General features: G+C 39.4%; 2 protein-coding genes across 2 annotated transcripts; both read left to right on the top strand.

Annotated features, from left to right (window-relative positions):
- The first annotated feature begins 9,527 nt into the window (after positions 1–9,527).
- LOC122659174 lies at positions 9,528–10,903 on the top strand. The gene is made up of 2 exons (XM_043854316.1): positions 9,528–10,577; positions 10,712–10,903. Exons 1-2 carry the CDS (start codon positions 9,528–9,530, stop codon positions 10,901–10,903), a joined length of 1,242 nt encoding a protein of 413 aa, XP_043710251.1.
- Positions 10,904–11,554: 651 nt separating this feature from the next.
- On the top strand, positions 11,555–12,424 carry LOC122659173. Its single transcript, XM_043854315.1, has one exon. It carries the CDS (start codon positions 11,555–11,557, stop codon positions 12,422–12,424), a length of 870 nt encoding a protein of 289 aa, XP_043710250.1.
- The last annotated feature ends 8,699 nt before the right edge of the window (positions 12,425–21,123 follow it).

Raw genomic sequence — 21,123 nt, 5'->3', positions numbered from 1 at the left:
TCGGATTGTCTCTGCCTTCTTGTCAATAAAAAATTAATTAAATAGAAAAATTGAAGAAAAAACAAAAAAAAAAACAAATGGAGTCAAAAACGGGAGAGAGAAGAAGCAGGTATATGCTTTCAGTTTTTACTATTTTAATGACAAAAAATTGTAAAAAAAAATAGAAGAAGAATGGTAGCTTAAATTGATTAGCAGGTTACTAGGTGAAAAGGAAGGGCAATCTGGGTATTTAAAAATATGAGGGTAGAAGGAGATGTAAGAGTTTAAAAGCAGGGTAGTAATAGAAAAAAAAAGTTTAAGGTAGGGTACTTTTAGTAAATATAGGCAAATTGTAGGGTAGTGATAGTAATTGCCCCAACTTTTAAACCACGATGGGAAAAATAGGAGGGAAGGGGGGCGCAATTTTCTCTACCTGTTTTTTTTTTAATATTTTTTATTGTTTCTCACTTTTTTTTTTTTTGACCGAGTTCCCTTCCACCAACTGTGAATGAGATTCTTCTACCAAAAAAAAACTGTGAATGAGATCTCATTCACAGCTGGGAGAGGGCAGGAATAAGTATTGGGAGGGTATTTTGGAACATACTAAAACCCTAGGAGGGGTTGGTGAACCCTAGGATAGTGGGTGAACCATCCTCTTTTTTATTTTAATTTTTTTTTAAATATGTTTCTATTGTTTTCTATTCCAACAATTAAGATATACTTCCCTTGGATTCGATGCTATAACTTTGTTTTTATTTTTTGTAGGGGATAATAACCGCTTTGATTTCTACTCCTACACTTTAGGTGCACTTTCATCGGATTTCACAGTTTTTAAAACAGTTAAATGAGTTTGGGGCAATTTTGGAAGTTCTCTTTTATTTTATTCTAGTGTGGCATGAGTACTAACCAACTTTGGGGATTAAGTAAATCTTTTTACAGTAGAAACTAGTGGATGTAAAACAAATTTGAAACCTACTTATCTTGTAATTCCCGTTCTTATCTAGTGGATCTAAGTAATTTTTCCTATTACATATCATCTGTTTTTTCTCCCCTTTGCTATGTGAATAAAATTTATTGCAATTTTTGAATGAAATATTTTCTATGTAGGCAAGGGATCATTGGTTTATCAGACCACAATGACTGGGCATTTAAAAGAAAAAAATATATGTTTGAGGGTATTTCAGACACTAATAAGGTCGGTACCTTAGTTAGTAAGTACGCATATTATACGTGTACCTGAACGTTTGAATGAAAAATACTTTCGTCCCCGTACTTCCCCGTATTTTTACAAAAAAATGCATTTTTTAAACGCCCGAGTATTATACTCGTATAGTTCGGGTATCATACGGTTTAATACTTTTTACTTTTAATCCTAATGTTTAAAAAAAAAAAAAAAAAAAAACCCCAAAGAGAAATACATTTCCCTTTCTCCATTCTGATTTGCGAACTGCCGAAGAGTCGAAGACCGAAGTCGAACCCTAACAGCTGCCCCCCCCCCCCCCAATCTCCAATCATCCTCACCATCTCCGTTCAACAGCCACCGGCGATCGTTAAATCTTCGACGGCGACGGCGACGACGATGGTAACGAACAGAAACAGCAACGCTTTGAAGGCCTCACAGACCTCACGGTTCTCCTTTGTGGTTAGTCCATTACTATCCCTTTCTTTCTTTCTTTCTTCTCAATCGTTTCAGTTTCTCTTTCTTCTTCCTTAAAATCTCCTTTGGGTAAAAATTGATCTTGAATTCTGGGCAGTTTTTACCCATTTAAGTTGTGATTTGTGAAACATTTGATCTTTCTTTCATCTATAAGAGCTTTTCTGTTGTTTACTTACACTAATCGGTAAAAGAGATCTCCCATCTCTGCTGATTTCTCTGTGTTCTTCCTGAAAAGCACAACTGAAGAATTAGCCAGAGAAAGAGATTTTATAATAATGAAACCTATTTAATTTTATCACATACCCTTAACTGTTCAACTGCTCTTGTTATTAGAAGATAGATATGTATTCTTAATACCTACCATAACCTAGTGTTAATCCACTGCACCTCTGTTCTGCAACTCTATTGAAATATGTGATTATTTGGCTGATTCCCTTTAAGCTAGTGTAGAAAATCGTGGGTGATGATTTATGTCTATCACCAAACCCAACAGAAATACTTATGCATGTGAGTGATTGTTGGTCTAGAGGTATGACCCTGGCCCGTTGATGAAGTGAGGATGGGAGAGATTTGTTTTTATTAGAGACTATTTTATGGGGTTTTCATGGTTCTAGAACACATTATGTCTTACATTTTTTTATGTTTGATGAAATGTAATGGACTATTTTATTGATATTTTATGGTTTAGAAACTATTTTATTGTTATTTTGGTATGTTAAATGATAATCTTAGAGATGTAATATAGGATATAATATTATTGTGTTTATTTTATTTTAGTTCATAAAACCATGATATTATTTTGTTTATTAGGTGGTGAATGTATGTTACATAATGAATATATGCCCCTTTTTTTAAAAGTATTATTGCCGTCTATGCCGTATTAAACACGAATGAAACACGTATCGTATTATTGCCGTATGTGTTTTATTACGCCGGATTTAAAAAAAATATTATTACCGTCTAGTCCGTTTCATTTCCGTACGTATCCGTTCCCGTTCAATTGCCGTTCCCGAACTTACTAACTAAGGTCGGTAGTAATTATTCAATTTACATAGTCTATGGTTCCAAACCACGGATTCTCTTACTTGCATAACCAGCATACTTTTGTCCAATTAATTGTCTGTTGTAAATCAAATGTTTTGAATAAAAAATATTAATTTTTTAGAGAAATAGTTTTCAATTTAAGACAATTAGAAAGGTCTACCAATATGACCCAAATAGCTATCTTGTAGCATTTTTTTGAGGTATCCAAAAATTGTGGATAGTGCATGATTGCCCAAATGTCTCCTCCTAATTTTCTAGTTTAGTTGTAGAGCCGACCACATGAAAATAAAGTCTTGCAAATCCATTAGAAAGTTTTACTTTTGATTTTTTATTTGTTTGGAAGAGGCCGGGTTTCCTATATTGCGAGTATGAGAAGGAATCTAATTTGTAAACCACTCCAGTGGCTGTCTTGAAAAGGGTATCATTCATATGGGACCCACACATTCAGAATAGAAAATGAAAAACAATAATAAAAAATCCATAAAATTACAGTTGACAGCATAACAAATTTTTTTTTCTTTTTTCTTTTTATCAAAATTAAAAATTTGAAAATTGGAACAGTTTCTCTTTACCTACGATGAAGAGATTCCCGACCCTACGATCAACGGATGAAAATTAAAGGGGGAAGGGAGGTTGTTTCATCATGTTTCTTCAAGAAGCTTTTTCCTTTGAAAATAGAGAAGAAAATACCAATGCATAACTCTTGAATGACTAAGTTTGGCTTTAAATTTTTTTTGCTAAATCCATATTATATCCTCTCTATCCTCCAACTAGAATTGTCAAACCAATCTTTTATTTGACACAACTTGAATAGGTAGGCCCCAGAGGAAATGTTTCTTAGAAGTTTCTTCATTGCATCAAAATAATGATTGATATAGTTACTTAAGAAATAATCTTATAGTCAAAGACTAATTGAGAGGAAGATACTAAGATTTTCTTTGTTTTCTTTAAATTTTGTTTAAAGAAAAGGGTGTTTCAAGGAATCTACACCAAAAGAAAAGTCAATAAGGAGGACATCACATAATTGTCAACTCTTTTAATCCCGCAAAAAAATATTTTTCATATCCAAATAAAAACAAATGCTAGCCATTCTTGAACCCAATATATGGAAAGTCCCCCCAACTTTGGTTGAATCATTTGGGTTCCAGTTGAGGTTGAACCAAGTGATTGGATCTTATTGCTTAAACCCAGTCATAAGATGGTCGTGGTTCTTTGATTCATGATTCTAAGGGTCATTTTTTTGGCATCAGGTGTAAGGGTGATTTTGGTTCGTCGGTTTCTTTGTTTGAAGTTGAGGCCATCCCCCTCCCCCTTCATCAACATGTTGTAATCCTTTAGTCCGAGATTTTCCCCGCAAAAGTGATCCATAATAAATTTTCAAATTCTGGCCAAAACACAGATCTTATGGCTAAACCATCACATCACAATCTTAATTGGAATTGCTTTGAAACCAACTTTGGGTTAACTAAAGGTTTGCTATTACATGTTGGCCGCATTACAATCATCATCATATGTATTTCATTTTTTTTTTGCTTGTTCGGTAGATAACCCAGTTTATTTAATGAAGAAATTAATTAAAGAAAAAAAAGCTACAATAATTAGTAACTCATTACAAATTAAATAGAATTTTTTTTTTTTTTTTTGGTAAAGACAAATTAAATAGAATTACATCTAAGTAAACAATTTGATTACCCTCAAAACTGTACCCTTTCTTTGACTAATTCATCTCTGGGCCATTTAAAAATCTTGGAATCCATATAATTAAACTAGAATTGACATTGGAAGTAATCATCCTTTGCTTATCCAATTGTCATATGAGGAAGGATATATCCTCTTTATTGCAGCTGATGGTATTCATTTATGCTCTATAAAAGTGTGGATGCTCAAAATCTAAACCCTAAATATACACTTCCCAATGAGGAAATCAACGTATCTGCTTTCCCTCTTCTTTTTCTTCTTCTTCTTCTTCTTCTTCTTCTTCTTCTTCTTAGTTTCTCAAACTGGAAGTATCAATTCAACAGCCTTCTTTGATGTGGGAGTTGTTCTTGACTTAACATCGAAAATCACAGAAAATGCTGAGAACTACATCTCTATGGCTCTGTCTGATTTTTATAATTTGCCCCAAGTCATGCAAATTATACAACAAGACTTGTTCTTCACACCATGGACTTCAAAAATGATGTTGTGGTTTCAGCTTCCTCAGGTACTTCAATTCACTGTACCAATTATAACCTACATTTCTTGTTGTATTTTTAGTGAATTCAGATTTATCACCATTCCCCAAGGGAGGAAGGGTGAAGACATAAAATAAAGTGGCCTAATTCAACCACATACCCTCCTAAGTATTGATCTACATCCCATGTGTATCTTCGCACATCTTTGGTACTCCAACTACTACCGTGCACTAACCTATAGTTCTAAACTTTCAAACCACAAATTTTTTATCAGACAATTCTATTTCGGCTGAAATTTTACATGTGAACAAGAACATTGGGATCTACCTGTCTACAAAATTTGTAAAAGGAATGGAATGGGAGAAGGAGGTTGCAAAGGGGTAAGTGGAGGTGTGGGGCAGGAGAAGGGGAAGAGATTGTAGAAGGGGGTGGGTGGAGGCTTTTCGACTGAAAGCCAGAGAGGTTATGTGCTTTTTATCTTTTGGACTTCGGGGAATGGTATAAGGGAGGAGCAGCACCAGTATTGTGAGAAGCAATGCCAACTAATAAAAACTATCGGCATCGTAGTGGTTTATAGACTTGGCAGCCTCTATGCTTCGTCTTATAGGTTTTTCTATTGGGGTTTTCTCACCTTATCTCCTTCAATGCTGTCCCAATAGAAAGTAAATCTCCCTTAGCTTTCTCATATTTTATTGACTCCACACTTCCTCTTCTCCATTTCCTCAAGCCTTCATTGTTTTGTGGTTACAAGAACTAGAAGCCTAGTGGGGTTGGGAGTAGGGGTGGGGTTGGGTGGGTGGTCGCGAGTTCATATCTGTTACCCACATGGGGACAGGTGGGGACAGATCTGACCCCTCCATAGGATTGGTAACTGATTCGGATTCGGTGGTAGCAGGGATGCACAAAAGGATGGGAGTGGGTGGTGACGGGATAGGAACAGGGGTGGAATCAGGGGTAGTGATGTGAGGGTTTGGGGCGGGTACGGGGGCATGGGTATGGGAGGCTATGAGGGGTTATTTTACATATAAAAAAAAAACTGCATTTAGTGTCTGTAAATGAACCACCTGTAAAAGTTCTTATTTTTCTTGGTTTAATAATAAAGCGAAGGGGAAAAGACTGCTACCTGCCATTAGGGATTTTGTATTTTGAGAGTTGCAATCGGGAAGAGACCCAAGGGCGAGAGATTTGAGGTTTTGTTTTGATTTTTTTAAATGCAATAAACCTAGTAAAATGTATAATACGAAATCCTTTAGAAAACGTGTTTTTTTCATTAATATAAGTGCATTTATAAGTTAAAATATGTATTTTTTTTCAATTAAGCGTTTGGATACACATATAATACATGTATTATATGAGTATTTACTAAGGGCCCGCATGTATTCTTTTTAATGACATTAAAATTATCAATGCTAAAAGATATATACACGGACGATTGCTAATACTTTCACATATCAAAAGATGTGGCACATTTAGCTGCAGGTTTTTTATAATAAAAAAATATTGCCAGTAAAAGGTATAGAGTAGATTTTTTTAACGTTTAGCTTACCACCGCTAAAGCCCTGTTTCTTGTAATGACTTATATTGAATATTGGTTAAGAACTTGAAATTACTGAAACATAGGTAAGCTTCAGGAGCAATCAAAAACTTGTCTATTGTAACCAGAAAACTTGTTGATATCAAGGAGATATCCAATGTCCTTAAGATTGTAGACATCTACAGTTCTGCAGTGCAATTCGGGTAATGCGAAATAATCCCGAACTCCAAAGAAAATATAGTAGTGCATAATGAACCTTTCTTCTAAAGAACCCTACCTTTGTCGTTGCAATTATATCATATAAGTCATACTTTACTGATTTACTCTCTTCCAAAATCAATGTAGGACCAACGATTTCCTACTTCTTGCCTTGCTAGAAGCAACATTAAAGAAAATCTTGGGTTCAACACTTGTGGGAGACAAAACAAGTAAACCTTAAAAGAAGTACTTTTAAATTTATTTTGTTTACGAATTTGAAGAGCGGAGATTTTTTTAGGTGTTTTCTGGAAAGAGTGAGAGAGTGCCCTTGCGATGGACGTGGAGCCTGGTGATCCTGGAGTTACGAAGCCGCCGGAAGGAGGGAAACAATTACGCATCGTGGATTTCTTTAAGCCGATGGTGAGAGGTGAGGAGGGTGAGGTGCTGGAAGACCCTCGAACCCTTGCAGGATATGGTGGCGCTCCTACCAGGCCACCCTGGATGAAGTCGTTTGCAAAGGCGGTGGGTGGGACCCTTCCAGACATGGGTGATCTGCCGGATCCGATAAAGGCTGGGAATTGCACTAAGGTGGTAATCCCTCAAGAGGATTATGAAAGGGAGTTACAGGGGTTTAAGAACGCGCTGATTGGCAAAACAAACTTCCAGTTTGTGACGTTGGATGCAATAAGAGCTGCTTTCAAAACAGCGCCGCAGATAGAGGCTAGAGTGTCAGTTTTGCCATTGGTGAAAGGCTTCTTTTTGGCCCGGTTCGAGAAAGAGGGGGATATGGCTTCAGTGTGGAAGTGGGGAGAGATGAGGGTGGGATCACAATCGATATCCTTCCAGCGATGGCGTCTGAGGTTTAACCTTACTGATCGAATGATGATGACGAAGTTAGTCTGGATTCGATTCCCAAACTTGCCTCTGGAATATTGGAATGAGAGAATTCTGTTGTTGATGGCGAAAGCGGCAGGGAGGCCTGTGGCGGTGGATCGTCACACTAAACGTGTTATGTTCAAAAATTTTGCGCGAGTCTTGGTAGAGCTCGACGTCGAAGGTGAGAGGATTGGAGAAATACAGGTTGAACACATGCAGCCATGTTCGAAGGAGCTTTATTGGTTCCACCAGACTATCGTGTATGAAGATCAAATGGAGTGGTGTGGCATCTGCAAGAGGGTGGGGCACTCTTTTGATAAATGTCGTGCTAGGGCGGGGCCTGAAGATGCTGTGGCAGGGAAGAGTGGTGATCAGCCAAACAAGGTTACATCGGAGGACGAAGGTGACTGGAGGCCGTGCCGGCGCAGCAAAAAAAGGCAAGATGACATGCATGAGGTGCAAGAGAATCGTGCAAATTTGGTAAACTGCATTCAGGGGGAAGATTCCATATCCAAATCTCTTGGATTGGAAAGATCTCCGAGATTGGAGGATGCTGTTAGAGTGCATGATACTCTGGTCCCCCCTTTGGGCTTAGGAGATGATGTGGCGTGTCGATCTTGCGAGATTCTTGGGGGTGTTGGTGGCAGCGGTGCAGCTAGGGAGGCTGGTAGAGTGCGTGATGATTTGGTTTCCCCTTTGGGCTTAGGAGGTGACGTGGTGCGTCGATCTTGTGAGAATCTTGGAGGTGTTGGTGGCAGTGGTGCGGCTGGCACATTGGAGTTAGTCCTTCCAGTCGGTTCGGATCAGCAGGTCGGTTGCGGGGGAGATAGAGGGTTGAGCTGCGACGATATCTCAGAACCTGAGTCTATTATGAACTGGGATGCAGCTTGTGATGAGGTAGCGGAGGATGGCAATAGGGACTGTGGTGTCCTTGTGCCTGAAACTCAAGAGAACATGATTCATGCCATAAGCCCGAGTCAGGTAGATGGTGACAGAGTTATGGTGCATCACACTGGAGTGGAATTGGTCGATGCGGCAGTGAGAGCCATAGAGGATGGTGAACCAGCTAGGCAAGGTTCGAGAAAGGGGAAACAGGTGGTGGATCAGGCGACAAGAAAGTCTGGTCGAGTGATAAAAAAGAAACGTTTTTAATGCGGGTCTTTTTCTGGAACATTAGAGGCATGAGGAAGGCCTCTGCTAAGGTGGCCTTGAGATTGTTTATTAAAAACAAGAATCTGGTGGTGATTTGTATTGCTGAACCTATGGTGAACGTGCAGAGCTTCCCTGGTTTGTTTTTTAGCAGGTTGGGATATGACAACGACTTCATTCAAAATAGTCGCAGTGATAGTGTGCCAAACCTATGGGTGATTTGGAAACATGGCTTATCCAAGCCTACTCTAGTGATGGAATCTGAGCAACAAGTCACAGTAAAGGTGGATTGGGGACAGAGAGGTGCTCTCTTTACTTTTGTTCATGCAAAGTGTCTCAGGGCTCTTCGAAGGGATCTGTGGACTGATTTGTGTTCGGTGGCGCCCATGGATTCTTCTCCCTAGCTTGTTGCAAGGGACTTCAATGCAACTTTGGTTTCTACTGAGAAAAAAGGGCCAGGTTCCTTTAGCTTGAGCTCAGCGGTGAAACTTGGGGCTATGGTGGATGCGTGTTCTTTGATGATGGTACCGTCTCAGGGTAGCAAATTTACTTGGTCAAATAACAGGAAGAATGGGCATGTTGCTGCAGTTCTGGATAGAAGCTTCTGCAATGAAGCTTGGCTCTCAGCTTTTGGAGACTGTTCGCAGAGGGTCCTTACAAGCCCTATGTCAGATCATGCGCCTATTTTGGTGGTGGCTGAATCGATTGCAAGACCGCCTAATGCCCCCTTCAGATTCTAATGTTTTTGGTTGGAGAACCCTGCTTTCATTCATGTGGTGGCGGAGTCCTGGAAGGATTGGATTTCAGGTAATTCTGTTTTTGTGTTGGCTCAAAAATTGAAAAGACTGAAAACTACTCTGAAAGATTGGGCAAAGGAAAATTACCCAAACTTCGATACTCGATTCAAGTCGCGAACATGAGTCAAGGCGGTTCAGAGGAGATCGAGCTGTCGGGGATGTCCGGCCAGTTGTTTGAGCGAGATGGAGGCAAAAAAGCTTACAACAAGGTGGGTGAGAACTTTGAAAAATTATGGGCTGAGAAATCTAGATTGAAGAGGAGGTCTTTTGGGGATAGATGTAGTAAATTCTTCCATTTATCTACTAAAATGAGAAGGGTGAAAAATACCATTCGCTCTTTGAAGACAGCAAATGGGGAAGTACTTGTTGACCAAGAGCTGATTAAAAAATACGTGGAGGATTATTATGAAAATGTCCACAAGGTTGTGGAAGTTTCTGAGCATGAGGAAATTCTAAACTGCATTCCTCGAGTTCTGGAGGAGGTGGACATCTTCAGATTGGAGTCAGTTCCCTGCGACTCGGAAATCAGAGCAGTGGTGTGGGCTCTGGACCCGGACAGTGCACCAGGGCCTGACGGTTTCCCTGGTGCTTTTTTTAGAGCTTGCTGGGAGGTGATAGGTGCAGATGTGTGCAGTGCAGCCAGATCTTTTTTCTCCTCAGGCCGTATCCCTGCGGGCATAAATAATTGTTTTATTGCCCTTATTCCTAAAGTGGAGGGTGCAGCTTCCCTTGAGAAATTCAGGCCTCTGTGCATGGGGAATTTTTTCTGTAAGTTCTTATCTAAGGTGATGGCTCATAGACTTGAACTGGTCCTCCCTAGATTAATCTCGGACGAGCAGGGCGCTTTTCAAAAAGGGAAAGTCATCCAAGACAATATTTTGATTGCTTCGGAGCTTGCAAACTTGCTTGCGGCTGCCACAAGAGGAGGTGGTTTGGGGTTGAAAATCGACATCCAGAAGGCGTATGATACTCTCTCGTGGTATTTTATGTTTTCAGTGCTGCTCAGATTTGGGTTCTCGGGTCGATGGATCCAATGGCTCAGAAGCTTACTCAGCTCTACGAGAATTTTGGTGTTAGTGAATGGAGGCCCTGTTGGATTCTTTGGTGTCGAATGGGGTTTGCGTCAGGGGGATCCAATTTTGCCTCTGCTATTTATTGTTGCGGAGGAGGTTCTGTGCAGGGGTTGACTAAGCTTCTTGTTGATAAGAAAATTCTCCCCCTTAATGGTCCTCGGGGTATTCGCACCCCAGGGCACTGCTTGTTTGCAGATGATATATTTATATTTACTAATGCTTCTATTCAGTATGTCAGGAATCTTAAAGCTTTCCTTAACCAGTACCAGGAGTTTTCAGGGCAAAGGATAAACTTGGATAAGAGCAAGCTTTTTCTGGGATCCATTCCCACGAGAAGACGTCAAGCTATTGTGGAAGAGCTGCAAATCCCGGTTTGCAAATTCCCAACCGAATACCTTGGAGTTGAGATTTCTAAAGGTTGAGTGCGAAAAGAGATGCTGCTACCTGTGATGGACAGAGTTAGGTCCAAGCTTATAGGTTGGAAAGGGAAGCTGTTATCTATGGCTGGTCGCGTGGAGCTAGTGAAGACTGTGATTTCTAGCATGCCGATCCATAGTTTTTCTGTGTACTGGTGGCCCAGCTCTCTCCTTGGAATCCTTAAAAGATGGATGAGAAACTTTGTCTGGACTGGTGACCCTGAATCTTCTAAAGCCATCATTGTTGGGTGGGATAATCTGTGTAAACCAAAGGAGGAGGGAGGTCTAGGGATCAGGCGGCTGAGGGACGTCAATAAATCCTTGCTCTACAAGCTCACCTAGAAGGTCAGAAACGAGGAGACGGTTTCTTCTTCTTTCCTGCGCCATCGGTTCGTTAACAAATGGGGGAAGGCTCGGCCTGGTTATACGGCTTCGTCTATTTGGCCGGGGATCAGAAGAATGTGGAAATTTGTGTTGGATAATGAATGATGGATCCTAGGGAATGGGGAAAAAATAAATTTTTGGAAGGATAGATGGTGGGGTCCGGATTCTATTTTGAAATTAACTGGGTTGAATGAGTATTTCTTCGATAAAGACACGACAACAGTGCATGAATTTTTAGAAGAAAGCAGGTGGAAGCTGCCTCAAGTTTCTTCGATGGCCTTGTCTGAAGCTTTCCAGGTGATTGAAACTTTGCAGATCCCAAATTACAGAATGGAGGATACAGTTCGGTGGCTGTGCTCGATGTCAGGTGATTTTTCTGTGGCGTCAGCTTGGGAGGAGATTAGAAGAAAGATGCCGATTGCCCCCTGGGCTAGCATTGTTTGGCACAAAAATCTGCTTCCTCGCCATTCCACTCTTGGTTGGAGATTAGCGCATGGGAAGATGCCTACGGATGTGGAAGTGCAAAAAAGGGGTGTTTGTGTAGTTTCTCGGTGCTCCCTGTGCAGAAAAGAATGTGAGTCGACAGCCCATTTGTTCCTCACTTGCAAATTTAGTGATGCAGTTTGGAATACCTTCGCTGATTGGTTTGGCTTCATTTGGGGGCGCCCCTCTAGCATCCTTGATTTTTTGGAGTGGTGGAAAGGAAAACTTAGATCATCTAATCTGAGAGACCTGTGGGCAGTAGGTGCTATTGTTGTGTGTGCAACTCTGTGGGAAGAGAGAAATAAAAGGTGCCATGAGGGGACTCACCGGAGCATGAAGCAACTCCTGGAATGCGTGAAAGGGGAGCTGCAAGAGTGCAAGTTTGTGATTAGAGGGGTTAAAAGCATTCAAGATTTGTGTGTCAAAACTATTGGTTTGGTTTCTTCTACTGACATAGGTAGTGGGATCTTGGAAGTGTTTTGGTGTAAGCCGGATCCAAACTGGGTCAAGCTCAACATTGATGGCAGTTCGTTGGGCAACCCTGGCAAGGCAGGGCTGGGGTGGGGGCCGTGTTTCGCAACCACCAGGCCCAAGTGGTGTTCTCGTATGGAAAATACCTGGGCATTTCCAATAGCTTCGAAGCTGAAATTGAAGCTCTGATGGAGGGGCTCTTTGTTGCTAGGGAGAGTGGGTTCAGAGAAATTTGGATCGAATCGGATTCGGCGGCTTTGGTTCTCTCTATTCAAAAATCTAATATTCCCTGGTTTGCTCTCCAAAGGTGGCAGGTGATTAAACCATACCTTGACTCCTACAAATGGAAAATTACGCATTGTTTCAGAGAAGCGAACCATATTGCGGACTACTGGGCTAAGCAAGCGGAAAAAACGGGCACATCCCTGAATAGCCATACCTTCCCTAGCCATATTAATGAGCTTCTGGGCCGTGATGCTATGGGTTTGCCTAGCTACAGATTTTTGTAGGGCCGGGTAGAGTGATCACCTCTGCCTGGTTGGTTTCTTTATAGCTGTTTCCTACGTTGTAAGGGGCTACGCCCTTTTCCTTGGTTTGTTTTCCTTTTTTCTTTCTATTTCCTTAATGCAATGACCCTTTAGCAAAAAAATACAACAAACAAGAGTTCAAGAAGGGAGCAAGGAGACCATAGATGCTTAATAAAAAGATGGAAATTACAAACCTAAATATTAGTTACCCATGATTGTCCTAACAAAATTTGCTCTCTACTTCAATCAACTCTCACCCCACCCTCCCAAAAAGGAAAGTGTGATGGATCACAATAATTTTTTTGATAATAATAAAAAGAGATTAATTAAACAAAAAAGATCAAACATTGTCTGTTACAACTAAACTCTGCCTATTACATCTAGCAGAGATAGCAAGGTCATTAGATACCATATTCTTCTTAACAATGTTAACACAAGAAATTTTTTTTGGGAAAGAGTGTATATCCCACAAACATGTAAAAAGTTCCCATGGCCAAGTCGACAAGTCCTTTGTAAGCCATCGAATCACGTCCTCAAAATCCGTCCAGATCTCCACTTGATAGAAAACATATGAGCTGGGAAAACCAGTGTAAATTTTATTGATATCTATGAATGATATATATACAAGAAGTTGAGAGAGATTACAAGAGACTGAGGAAATAAAACCAACAAGGAAAGAAGAATAGCATATGATATAGACTTCCAACTCTAGAAGAATTCTATATCGCATATCGAATACAAGGAATGGAAGACTTGGCATGCAAGATGGACTCCTTCCATTGAGAACATCTACTACTCCTCCCAAGTTGGAGTGTGAAGATCCCGAACACCCACCTTAGAAAGTAAAAACTGGAAAGTATCACGACCCAGGGCTTTTGTGAAAATATCAGCAAGCTGCATTTTGGAGGAAACATGAGCTGTGGCAAGATAGCCAGATTGAATACGTTCTCGGACAATGTGGCAGTCAATCTCGATGTGCTTGGTGCGCTCATGGTAAACTGGATTGGCGGCAATATGCAGGGCCGCCTAATTATCACAAAAAGACACATTGGAAGTGAGGGCACAACACCAAGATCCTGGAGGAGACTACGTAACTAAACCAATTCACAAGTCATGGTTGCCATGGACCGGTATTCAGCCTCGGCCGAAGAGCGAGAGACCGTGCTCTGTATCTTAGATTTCCAAGACAGAGGACTGGTGCCAAGGAAGGTGATATAACCGGTAACCGAGTAACGCATAATTGGGCAAGCAATCCAATCAAAGTCTGAAAAAGCTTGGAGCTGGAGAGAACTCTGGGCAGAGAAAAATAAGCCAATACCAGGAGAGCTCTTGAGATAACGAAGGACCCGATTGGCGGCATCCATATGGGATTGACATGGCTGATGCATAAGTTGACTCAAAGAGTGACAGCGAACGTGATATCCGGCCTTGTATTGGTGAGATATATGAGATGGCCAATGAGGCGACGATAGGAAGAATATGAGACGGCCAAGGGGTCTACCAAAAGAGAACCAGAATCAACATCCAACTGCAAGTTCTATTCCATAGGAAATTGTTTGAGTTAAAATAATACCGCAAGCGTACGGGTCAATCGTAGCTACGGGTCGAACACGAGGAGATATACGCCACCCTATTTAATTAACTTAAAAGTAATGCAAAGTGAACCAAATTAAAATGTTAAATTAAACTAATTAAACTAATGAAAATTAATGCATCCTAACTCATAAGCATCTAACAAAATTAAGGGATTAAATTGGCGTCCTAACACATGAGCATCTAACCTATCAAACTAAAGTGAATTGAAAGGAATAACAAAAACGCAGCCACACTTCATAATCACATAAAAAGAAATAAGGGAATAAAAGTGCATCCACATACCACAACCATATAAAAAAAATAAAAGGAATAGAGGAAGAAGAAGAAGAAGATAGAGAGAGATAGAGGAAAGGGAGAATGAGATTAAGGGTTTAGAGAATGAGATACCTTGATGTGCTTGAATACTTGAATAAACTCACCATGGCTTCCTCTTCTAAATCTCCATGTCTTGTCATCAACATAGGAACTTAGACTAGGAAGCTTTAAACTAAAACTATTACAATCATTAAACTAAACTTATGAAATCAAAACTAAGAACTTGAAATCAAAACTAAGAACTTAAGCCAAAAATACGAAAAGAAGAGAAAATTTCACTAAGTGAATGAAGTAAAAATTACACTAAAAAACTGAATTAAAATTGAACTAGAAACTAACTAAAAAATGAACTAAAAAACTCCCTAACTTCTTACAACCCAGAGGGCAAGGGGTATTTATAGGGGAAGAGAGGAGAAGAGAGAAGGGGGAAGTGTAGGAGAAATATTCCCTAAGAAAAGAGAATATTCTCTTCTCCTTCCTCTTTTACAATGCCTTGAATCCTAAGAAAAAAAGAAAAAAATAGAAAGAAGAAGAAGAGAAGATTATTTACATAGACCTTCTATTTTTAGAAAAGTAAATTTCTAATTCTAACTTGTGCTACCTTTTCTTTGTAGATATCTTCTCCAAGCAATAAAATCAAAGCATCTTTGACTTTTCAATTTTCCATAGGTGAGAGAATATCTTTCAAAATAAATCTATCCCAAGTAGAATTCCAGAAGTGCCCTTGAGAAGTTGGAGGAGAGAGAGAGTAAGGGTGATGACTAGGATTCCTTCAAGAATAAATAAAATACCCATTCTGTCCTTCAGGAAACGTGGAGCATGGGGTGTTTATATAGGCCTCACCATTGTGTTCCTTGCGAAAAATCACCCAAAATATATCCAAATTTTGTCCAATTTGGAGTTTGGGAGCCCAAGATATCTCAAGTTGAAGTTGGACTGTCCAGAGCCCTCCAAATGGAATCTTTCGGGTACAGGAAATATAACTTCTAATAATTGCGTTAAGACCCCTGGAATTGAACTTTCGCTTCACTTTGTCCCCGGCCGAGTGTCAATAATTACAAATAAACCCCTATAGACCATTTTCGTGCTTCGTTACGGAAACGGCCGTAACTTCTTCGTTTCAACTCGGAATCAAGTGTCGTTTGAACCGTTGCGAAGCTGACTCGATGGGCTACGCATCCAAACTATTAACACCTTTAAACAGCTTAAAAACATTTTCTTAGCATCATCTCCTCCATTTTCACAAGAATTCACCTAAAACCTGAAAAGCACAAGAAAGCACCGAGTAACTCTGTCCAATGTGGTAAAATGTATGCTTTATGCCCTAAGATTTCACACATAAATGTGCTCATCAGATTCCCCCACACTTGAACGTTACTTGTCCTCAAGTAAAGCAAAAGAAAAACTAACCTAGAATGCAGAAAATCCTAACTCACTTTCGTAGGAATCACGGTTGCACTTAGCATGTGCAACAAGCCTTTGAACCCCTAGATTACCCCTAGTGGACGAGTTGTGTCTCGTGGGTGTTTGCAGTGAATATACACCCAAAATTCAATTGTAAATGAATACTGCAAATTTTAATCATAGCATAAGTAGGATAGTGCACATAATCCCAAAAAGTGTTCAACTAAAGATCAAGGAGCCAAAGGTTCCCCCACACTTGAATTTTATCACCCCACATCAATTCAAGTAACAAGTATGCATCAAGTTCAAGGGATCTCTTCATATTTTCTAAACACTACTCACCTTCAAGTAAACCCCCCCCCATAGCATCGATGGAACCAAAGACTTAGGCATTGAGTATTGTTGACCATACTTTCTTTTCAGGCATTAAGGCAAAAGCTTGTCTTTTTTTTTTTTCTTTCTTTTTCCACAAACTCTATTTCTACTCCACTACAGTTCTCTGAATGACATGGTGGAGCATACACCACACACCCAAATACTTAGTAGCTTCGTTTTTTGCATATATCCATAAAGACATTGAGACATTGATGCAAGAGTTTTTTTTGAGTTTCTTTCCAAGGAATTTCGATCAAGTCACCCTGCTTCATGAGGCACAGTGCCCTGTCTAGTCCCAAGGAATTCCACTTTTTTTTTCTGTTCCTTATTTTTTTTCTGTTTTTTTTTTCCATTCACTTTCACTTTCATGCCTTGCCTTGCCACAAACAAATTGGTCTCAACTACTAGCCAAAAGATCAAAGGGTCCATAAAACACATAGAGGAATCTAGCCATCAAATGAAATAACGCTCATATTTTCCAATTCAATCCCTCTCACCGGATACAAACCAATTACCGTCCTTGAAAAGGGATTTTTTATTATTTCACATGCTAGGACACCTAATTCCCTCTTTCTCTCGCTTTGCAATCAAAGAGACATATGCACAAAACCAAACTATTGTCACAATCAAAATTCACCAATTAAGCCCAACATCCACCCCACACTTAATTCATGCAGTGTCCTCAATGCATGCATAAAAGAAAGAATAAGGACAAGGGAGAAGATGAAGGGGCTTACCAGATATAATCAACAAAGAGGATCATGAAGAGTCATGAGCTCTACAAAAAGTGCTAGGAGCAGCAATAGAAATCTCAATCCATGGCCAGTAAATGGAGAAATAGCTTCAGAACCAGAAAACACTTGACCATGAATTTTAGTAAAGCGAGAAATAATACGGAAGTTAAGCACAACTGAGAAATATCCAATAGAAAAATCTGTCCTCATGGGACAGTGAAAAATGAAGGCAATAAAACTCAGGCCATAAATCCTTCCCTTCTCTCCCATTTGCAATGTAGAACACCTATCATTCTTTGAAAAACCAACCAAAAACGGATCACAATAAGCATAAAAAGGATTATGAATAACCTCATCTAAATAATCATCAAAAATTGGAGGTTTACTCAAATCAATCCTAGCAATACAACTATCCGCTCTTTGCATAACTTGGTTTGCCAAATAAGGATCATGGAAATATGCTTGAAAGGCATTATGACTAACATTGTCCCCCTCAATAAAATCGTTAAACCTAGGAGGTTTAGACAAATCAACATATGAGACAATTGAATCCTCAAAATGACAATTATCTAAGTTTTCCAAAGAGAGAGGGGGAGATCGGATTTCCTGGCTTTCTATGTTATCATAAAAATCTGATTCTAAATCAATAAAAACACTAGGCTCACTAAAATCAGAAATTTCAGGAAAAAGTTGGACTTCCCCAGGTAGCTCATCAAATCTCGCTTCACTAATATCCTGAGGAGACTCAATCTCAACAAATAAATCATCATGAAAAGCAGCTTGTTGGGAATGACTGTCATTAACCTCAAATTGGGGTGGTGGACTTTCAATATCATTAAATTGGGGATGGGGCGGTTCAGGCTGACTAGGTAATGTACCCGTTTCCTCCTCTTGCACCATGGTTATCAATTGAGAGAGTTGCTTCTCCATGGTATTTTGGCTTGTTGTGAGAAGGTCTATGTATTTCTCAAGCTCATTCAGTCTGGCCTCCTCACCCATGTTTTGAAACTCAAGGGGTTGGTGATATGGTTTAAGGAGAGGTGGCCCATTGAGATTTAATGGAGGGTTGGGCATTGGAGGACCAAACTGACCAGGATATTGGAAATTGGGTGGTCCAGCTTGGTTATTCCATTGATCCCACAAGAAATCGGGATGATCATTCCACCCCTGATTGTAAGTGCCAAAAGAATTGTATTGAAATTGAGGACTCACATTCTCATCACCATAGCTACCCCCATAAAGATTAGGGCACCCTTCCATAACATGGATTGTCAGGGGATGTGACCAATCAAAATTTTTCGAAAGCCCATAATTGGGTTGGGGAGCAAAATTGTACTGGGGTGGTGCAAAATTGTTCTCTATCTCATTACTTTTGGCTTTCCTAACCTGTTTAAACATTTTCTCCAAAATCATGGTTGCCTTAGCATAGGTCCATCTTTCCCCCAAAGTCTTATATGGAAGTGTATCTCCCATAATTCTAAACTAACCACCTATCCCAAATTGAGGTCTCCCTTAGAAAAATAAATAAATACAAGACTAGAAAAAAAAAATTCACTAAAAAAAAAAAAAACATGAGGGAGCCCAAGGTAGATAGTGCATCTATCCCTCAAAAATCATAACAGTTGTTCCAAAGCTGTAAGGTTGCCATATAGGTTGACAGCAAGGAAACCCGTATAGTCTTCACGAGCCACCTACAGGCGACTCCTAGTGGATTCTGATGTAGAGTGGAGAACTACTATACGTTTCTGTTTTCAAACTCTCTCACTATGTCGCTTTCCTGTTATCAAGAGTGGTCACCTCCAAAGATAAGTCACATGCCAATCCAAACCACCCAACGAATCAAGGGGCACCAAGATTGGCTGGGTTTGGGCATATGAAGGACTTTAGATTGGGCGCACACTATTTGAAACAGAAGAGAAACAAGAAGAGGTTTTCAAAAATTGATTTTTTTTTTTTAGAAAAAGAAGAGAAAATAATAAACTAAAACACTTCGAACTACTTAAAAATTAGAAAAATAAAATGGACTATAATCTCCCCGGCAACGGCGCCAAAAACTTGTTTGAGTTAAAATAATACCGCAAGCGTACGGGTCAATCGTAGCTACGGGTGGAACACGAGGAGATATACGCCACCCTATTTAATTAACTTAAAAGTAATGCAAAGTGAACCAAATTAAAATGTTAAATTAAACTAATTAAGCTAATGAAAATTAATGCATCCTAACTCATAAGCATCTAACAAAATTAAGGGATTAAATTGGCGTCCTAACACATGAGCATCTAACCTATCAAACTAAAGCGAATTGAAAGGAATAACAAAAACGCAGCCACACTTCATAATCACATAAAAAGAAATAAGGGAATAAAAGTGCATCCACATACCACAACCATATAAAAAAAATAAAAGGAATAGAGGAAGAAGAAGAAGAAGATAGAGAGAGATAGAGGAAAGGGAGAATGAGATTAAGGGTTTAGAGAATGAGATACCTTGATGTGCTTGAATACTTGAATAAACTCACCATGGCTTCCTCTTCTAAATCTCCATGTCTTGTCATCAACATAGGAACTTAGACTAGGAAGCTTTAAACTAAAACTATTACAATCATTAAACTAAACTTATGAAATCAAAACTAAGAACTTGAAATCAAAACTAAGAACTTAAGCCAAAAATACGAAAAGAAGAGAAAATTTCACTAAGTGAATGAAGTAAAAATTACACTAAAAAACTAAATTAAAATTGAACTAGAAACTAACTAAAAACTGAACTAAAAAACTCCCTAACTTCTTACAACCCAGAGGGCAAGGGGTATTTATAGGGGAAGAGAGGAGAAGAGAGAAGGGGGAAGTGTAGGAGAAATATTCCCTAAGAAAAGAGAATATTCTCTTCTCCTTCCTCTTTTACAATGCCTTGAATCCTAAGAAAAAAAGAAAAAAATAGAAAGGAGAAGAAGAGAAGATTATTTACATAGACCTTCTATTTTTAGAAAAGTAAATTTCTAATTCTAACTTGTGCTACCTTTTCTTTGTAGATATCTTCTCCAAGCAATAAAATCAAAGCATCTTTGACTTTTCAATTTTCCATAGGTGAGAGAATATCTTTCAAAATAAATCTATCCCAAGTAGAATTTCAGAAGTGCCCTTGAGAAGTTGGAGGAGAGAGAGAGTAAGGGTGATGACTAGGATTCCTTCAAGAATAAATAAAATACCCATTCTGTACTTCAGGAAACGTGGAGCATGGGGTGTTTATATAGGCCTCACCATTGTGTTCCTTGCGAAAAATCACCCAAAATATATCCAAATTTTGTCCAATTTGGAGTTTGGGAGCCCAAGATATCTCAAGTTGAAGTTGGACTGTCCAGAGCCCTCCAAATGGAATCTTTCGGGTACAGGAAATATAACTTCTAATAATTACGTTAAGACCCCTGGAATTGAACTTTCGCTTCACTTTGTCCCCGGCCGAGTGTCAATAATTACAAATAAACCCCTATAGACCATTTTCGTGCTTCGTTACGGAACGGCCGTAACTTCTTCGTTTCAACTCGGAATCAAGTGTCGTTTGAACCGTTGCGAAGCTGACTCGATGGGCTACGCATCCAAACTATTAACACCTTTAAACAGCTTAAAAACATTTTCTTAGCATCATCTCCTCCATTTTCACAAGAATTCACCTAAAACCTGAAAAGCACAAGAAAGCACCGAGTAACTCTGTCCAATGTGGTAAAATGTATGCTTTATGCCCTAAGATTTCACACATAAATGTGCTCATCAGAAATGTCGCGGGTTTGGTAGCCAGAAGGCTTCATTCGGAAAGAATATCAAGCACATATTTCCGCTGGTTGATAAAGATACCATGAGGACCACGAGCTACTTTGATGCCCAAAAAATATTTTAGATGACCCAAGTCCTTCAGATGAAACAGACTGTGCAAGAAAGTAGTG

The sequence above is a fragment of the Telopea speciosissima genome, chromosome 4 (assembly GCF_018873765.1).
Source record: "Telopea speciosissima isolate NSW1024214 ecotype Mountain lineage chromosome 4, Tspe_v1, whole genome shotgun sequence".
In the NCBI taxonomy this organism is placed as follows: domain Eukaryota; kingdom Viridiplantae; phylum Streptophyta; class Magnoliopsida; order Proteales; family Proteaceae; genus Telopea; species Telopea speciosissima.
This window is presented reverse-complemented; position numbering and strand designations above follow the sequence as displayed.

Excerpts from the sequence above, each read along its gene's own strand:
- LOC122659173 (XM_043854315.1), top strand. The coding sequence starts at position 11,555 with ATGGCCTTGTCTGAAGCTTTCCAGGTGATTGAAACTTTGCAGATCCCA.
- LOC122659174 (XM_043854316.1), top strand. The coding sequence starts at position 9,528 with ATGAGTCAAGGCGGTTCAGAGGAGATCGAGCTGTCGGGGATGTCCGGC. Across the intron at positions 10,578-10,711 it reads TATTTATTGTTGCGGAGGAG|TATGTCAGGAATCTTAAAGC; the intron begins GTTCTGTGCAGG and ends GCTTCTATTCAG.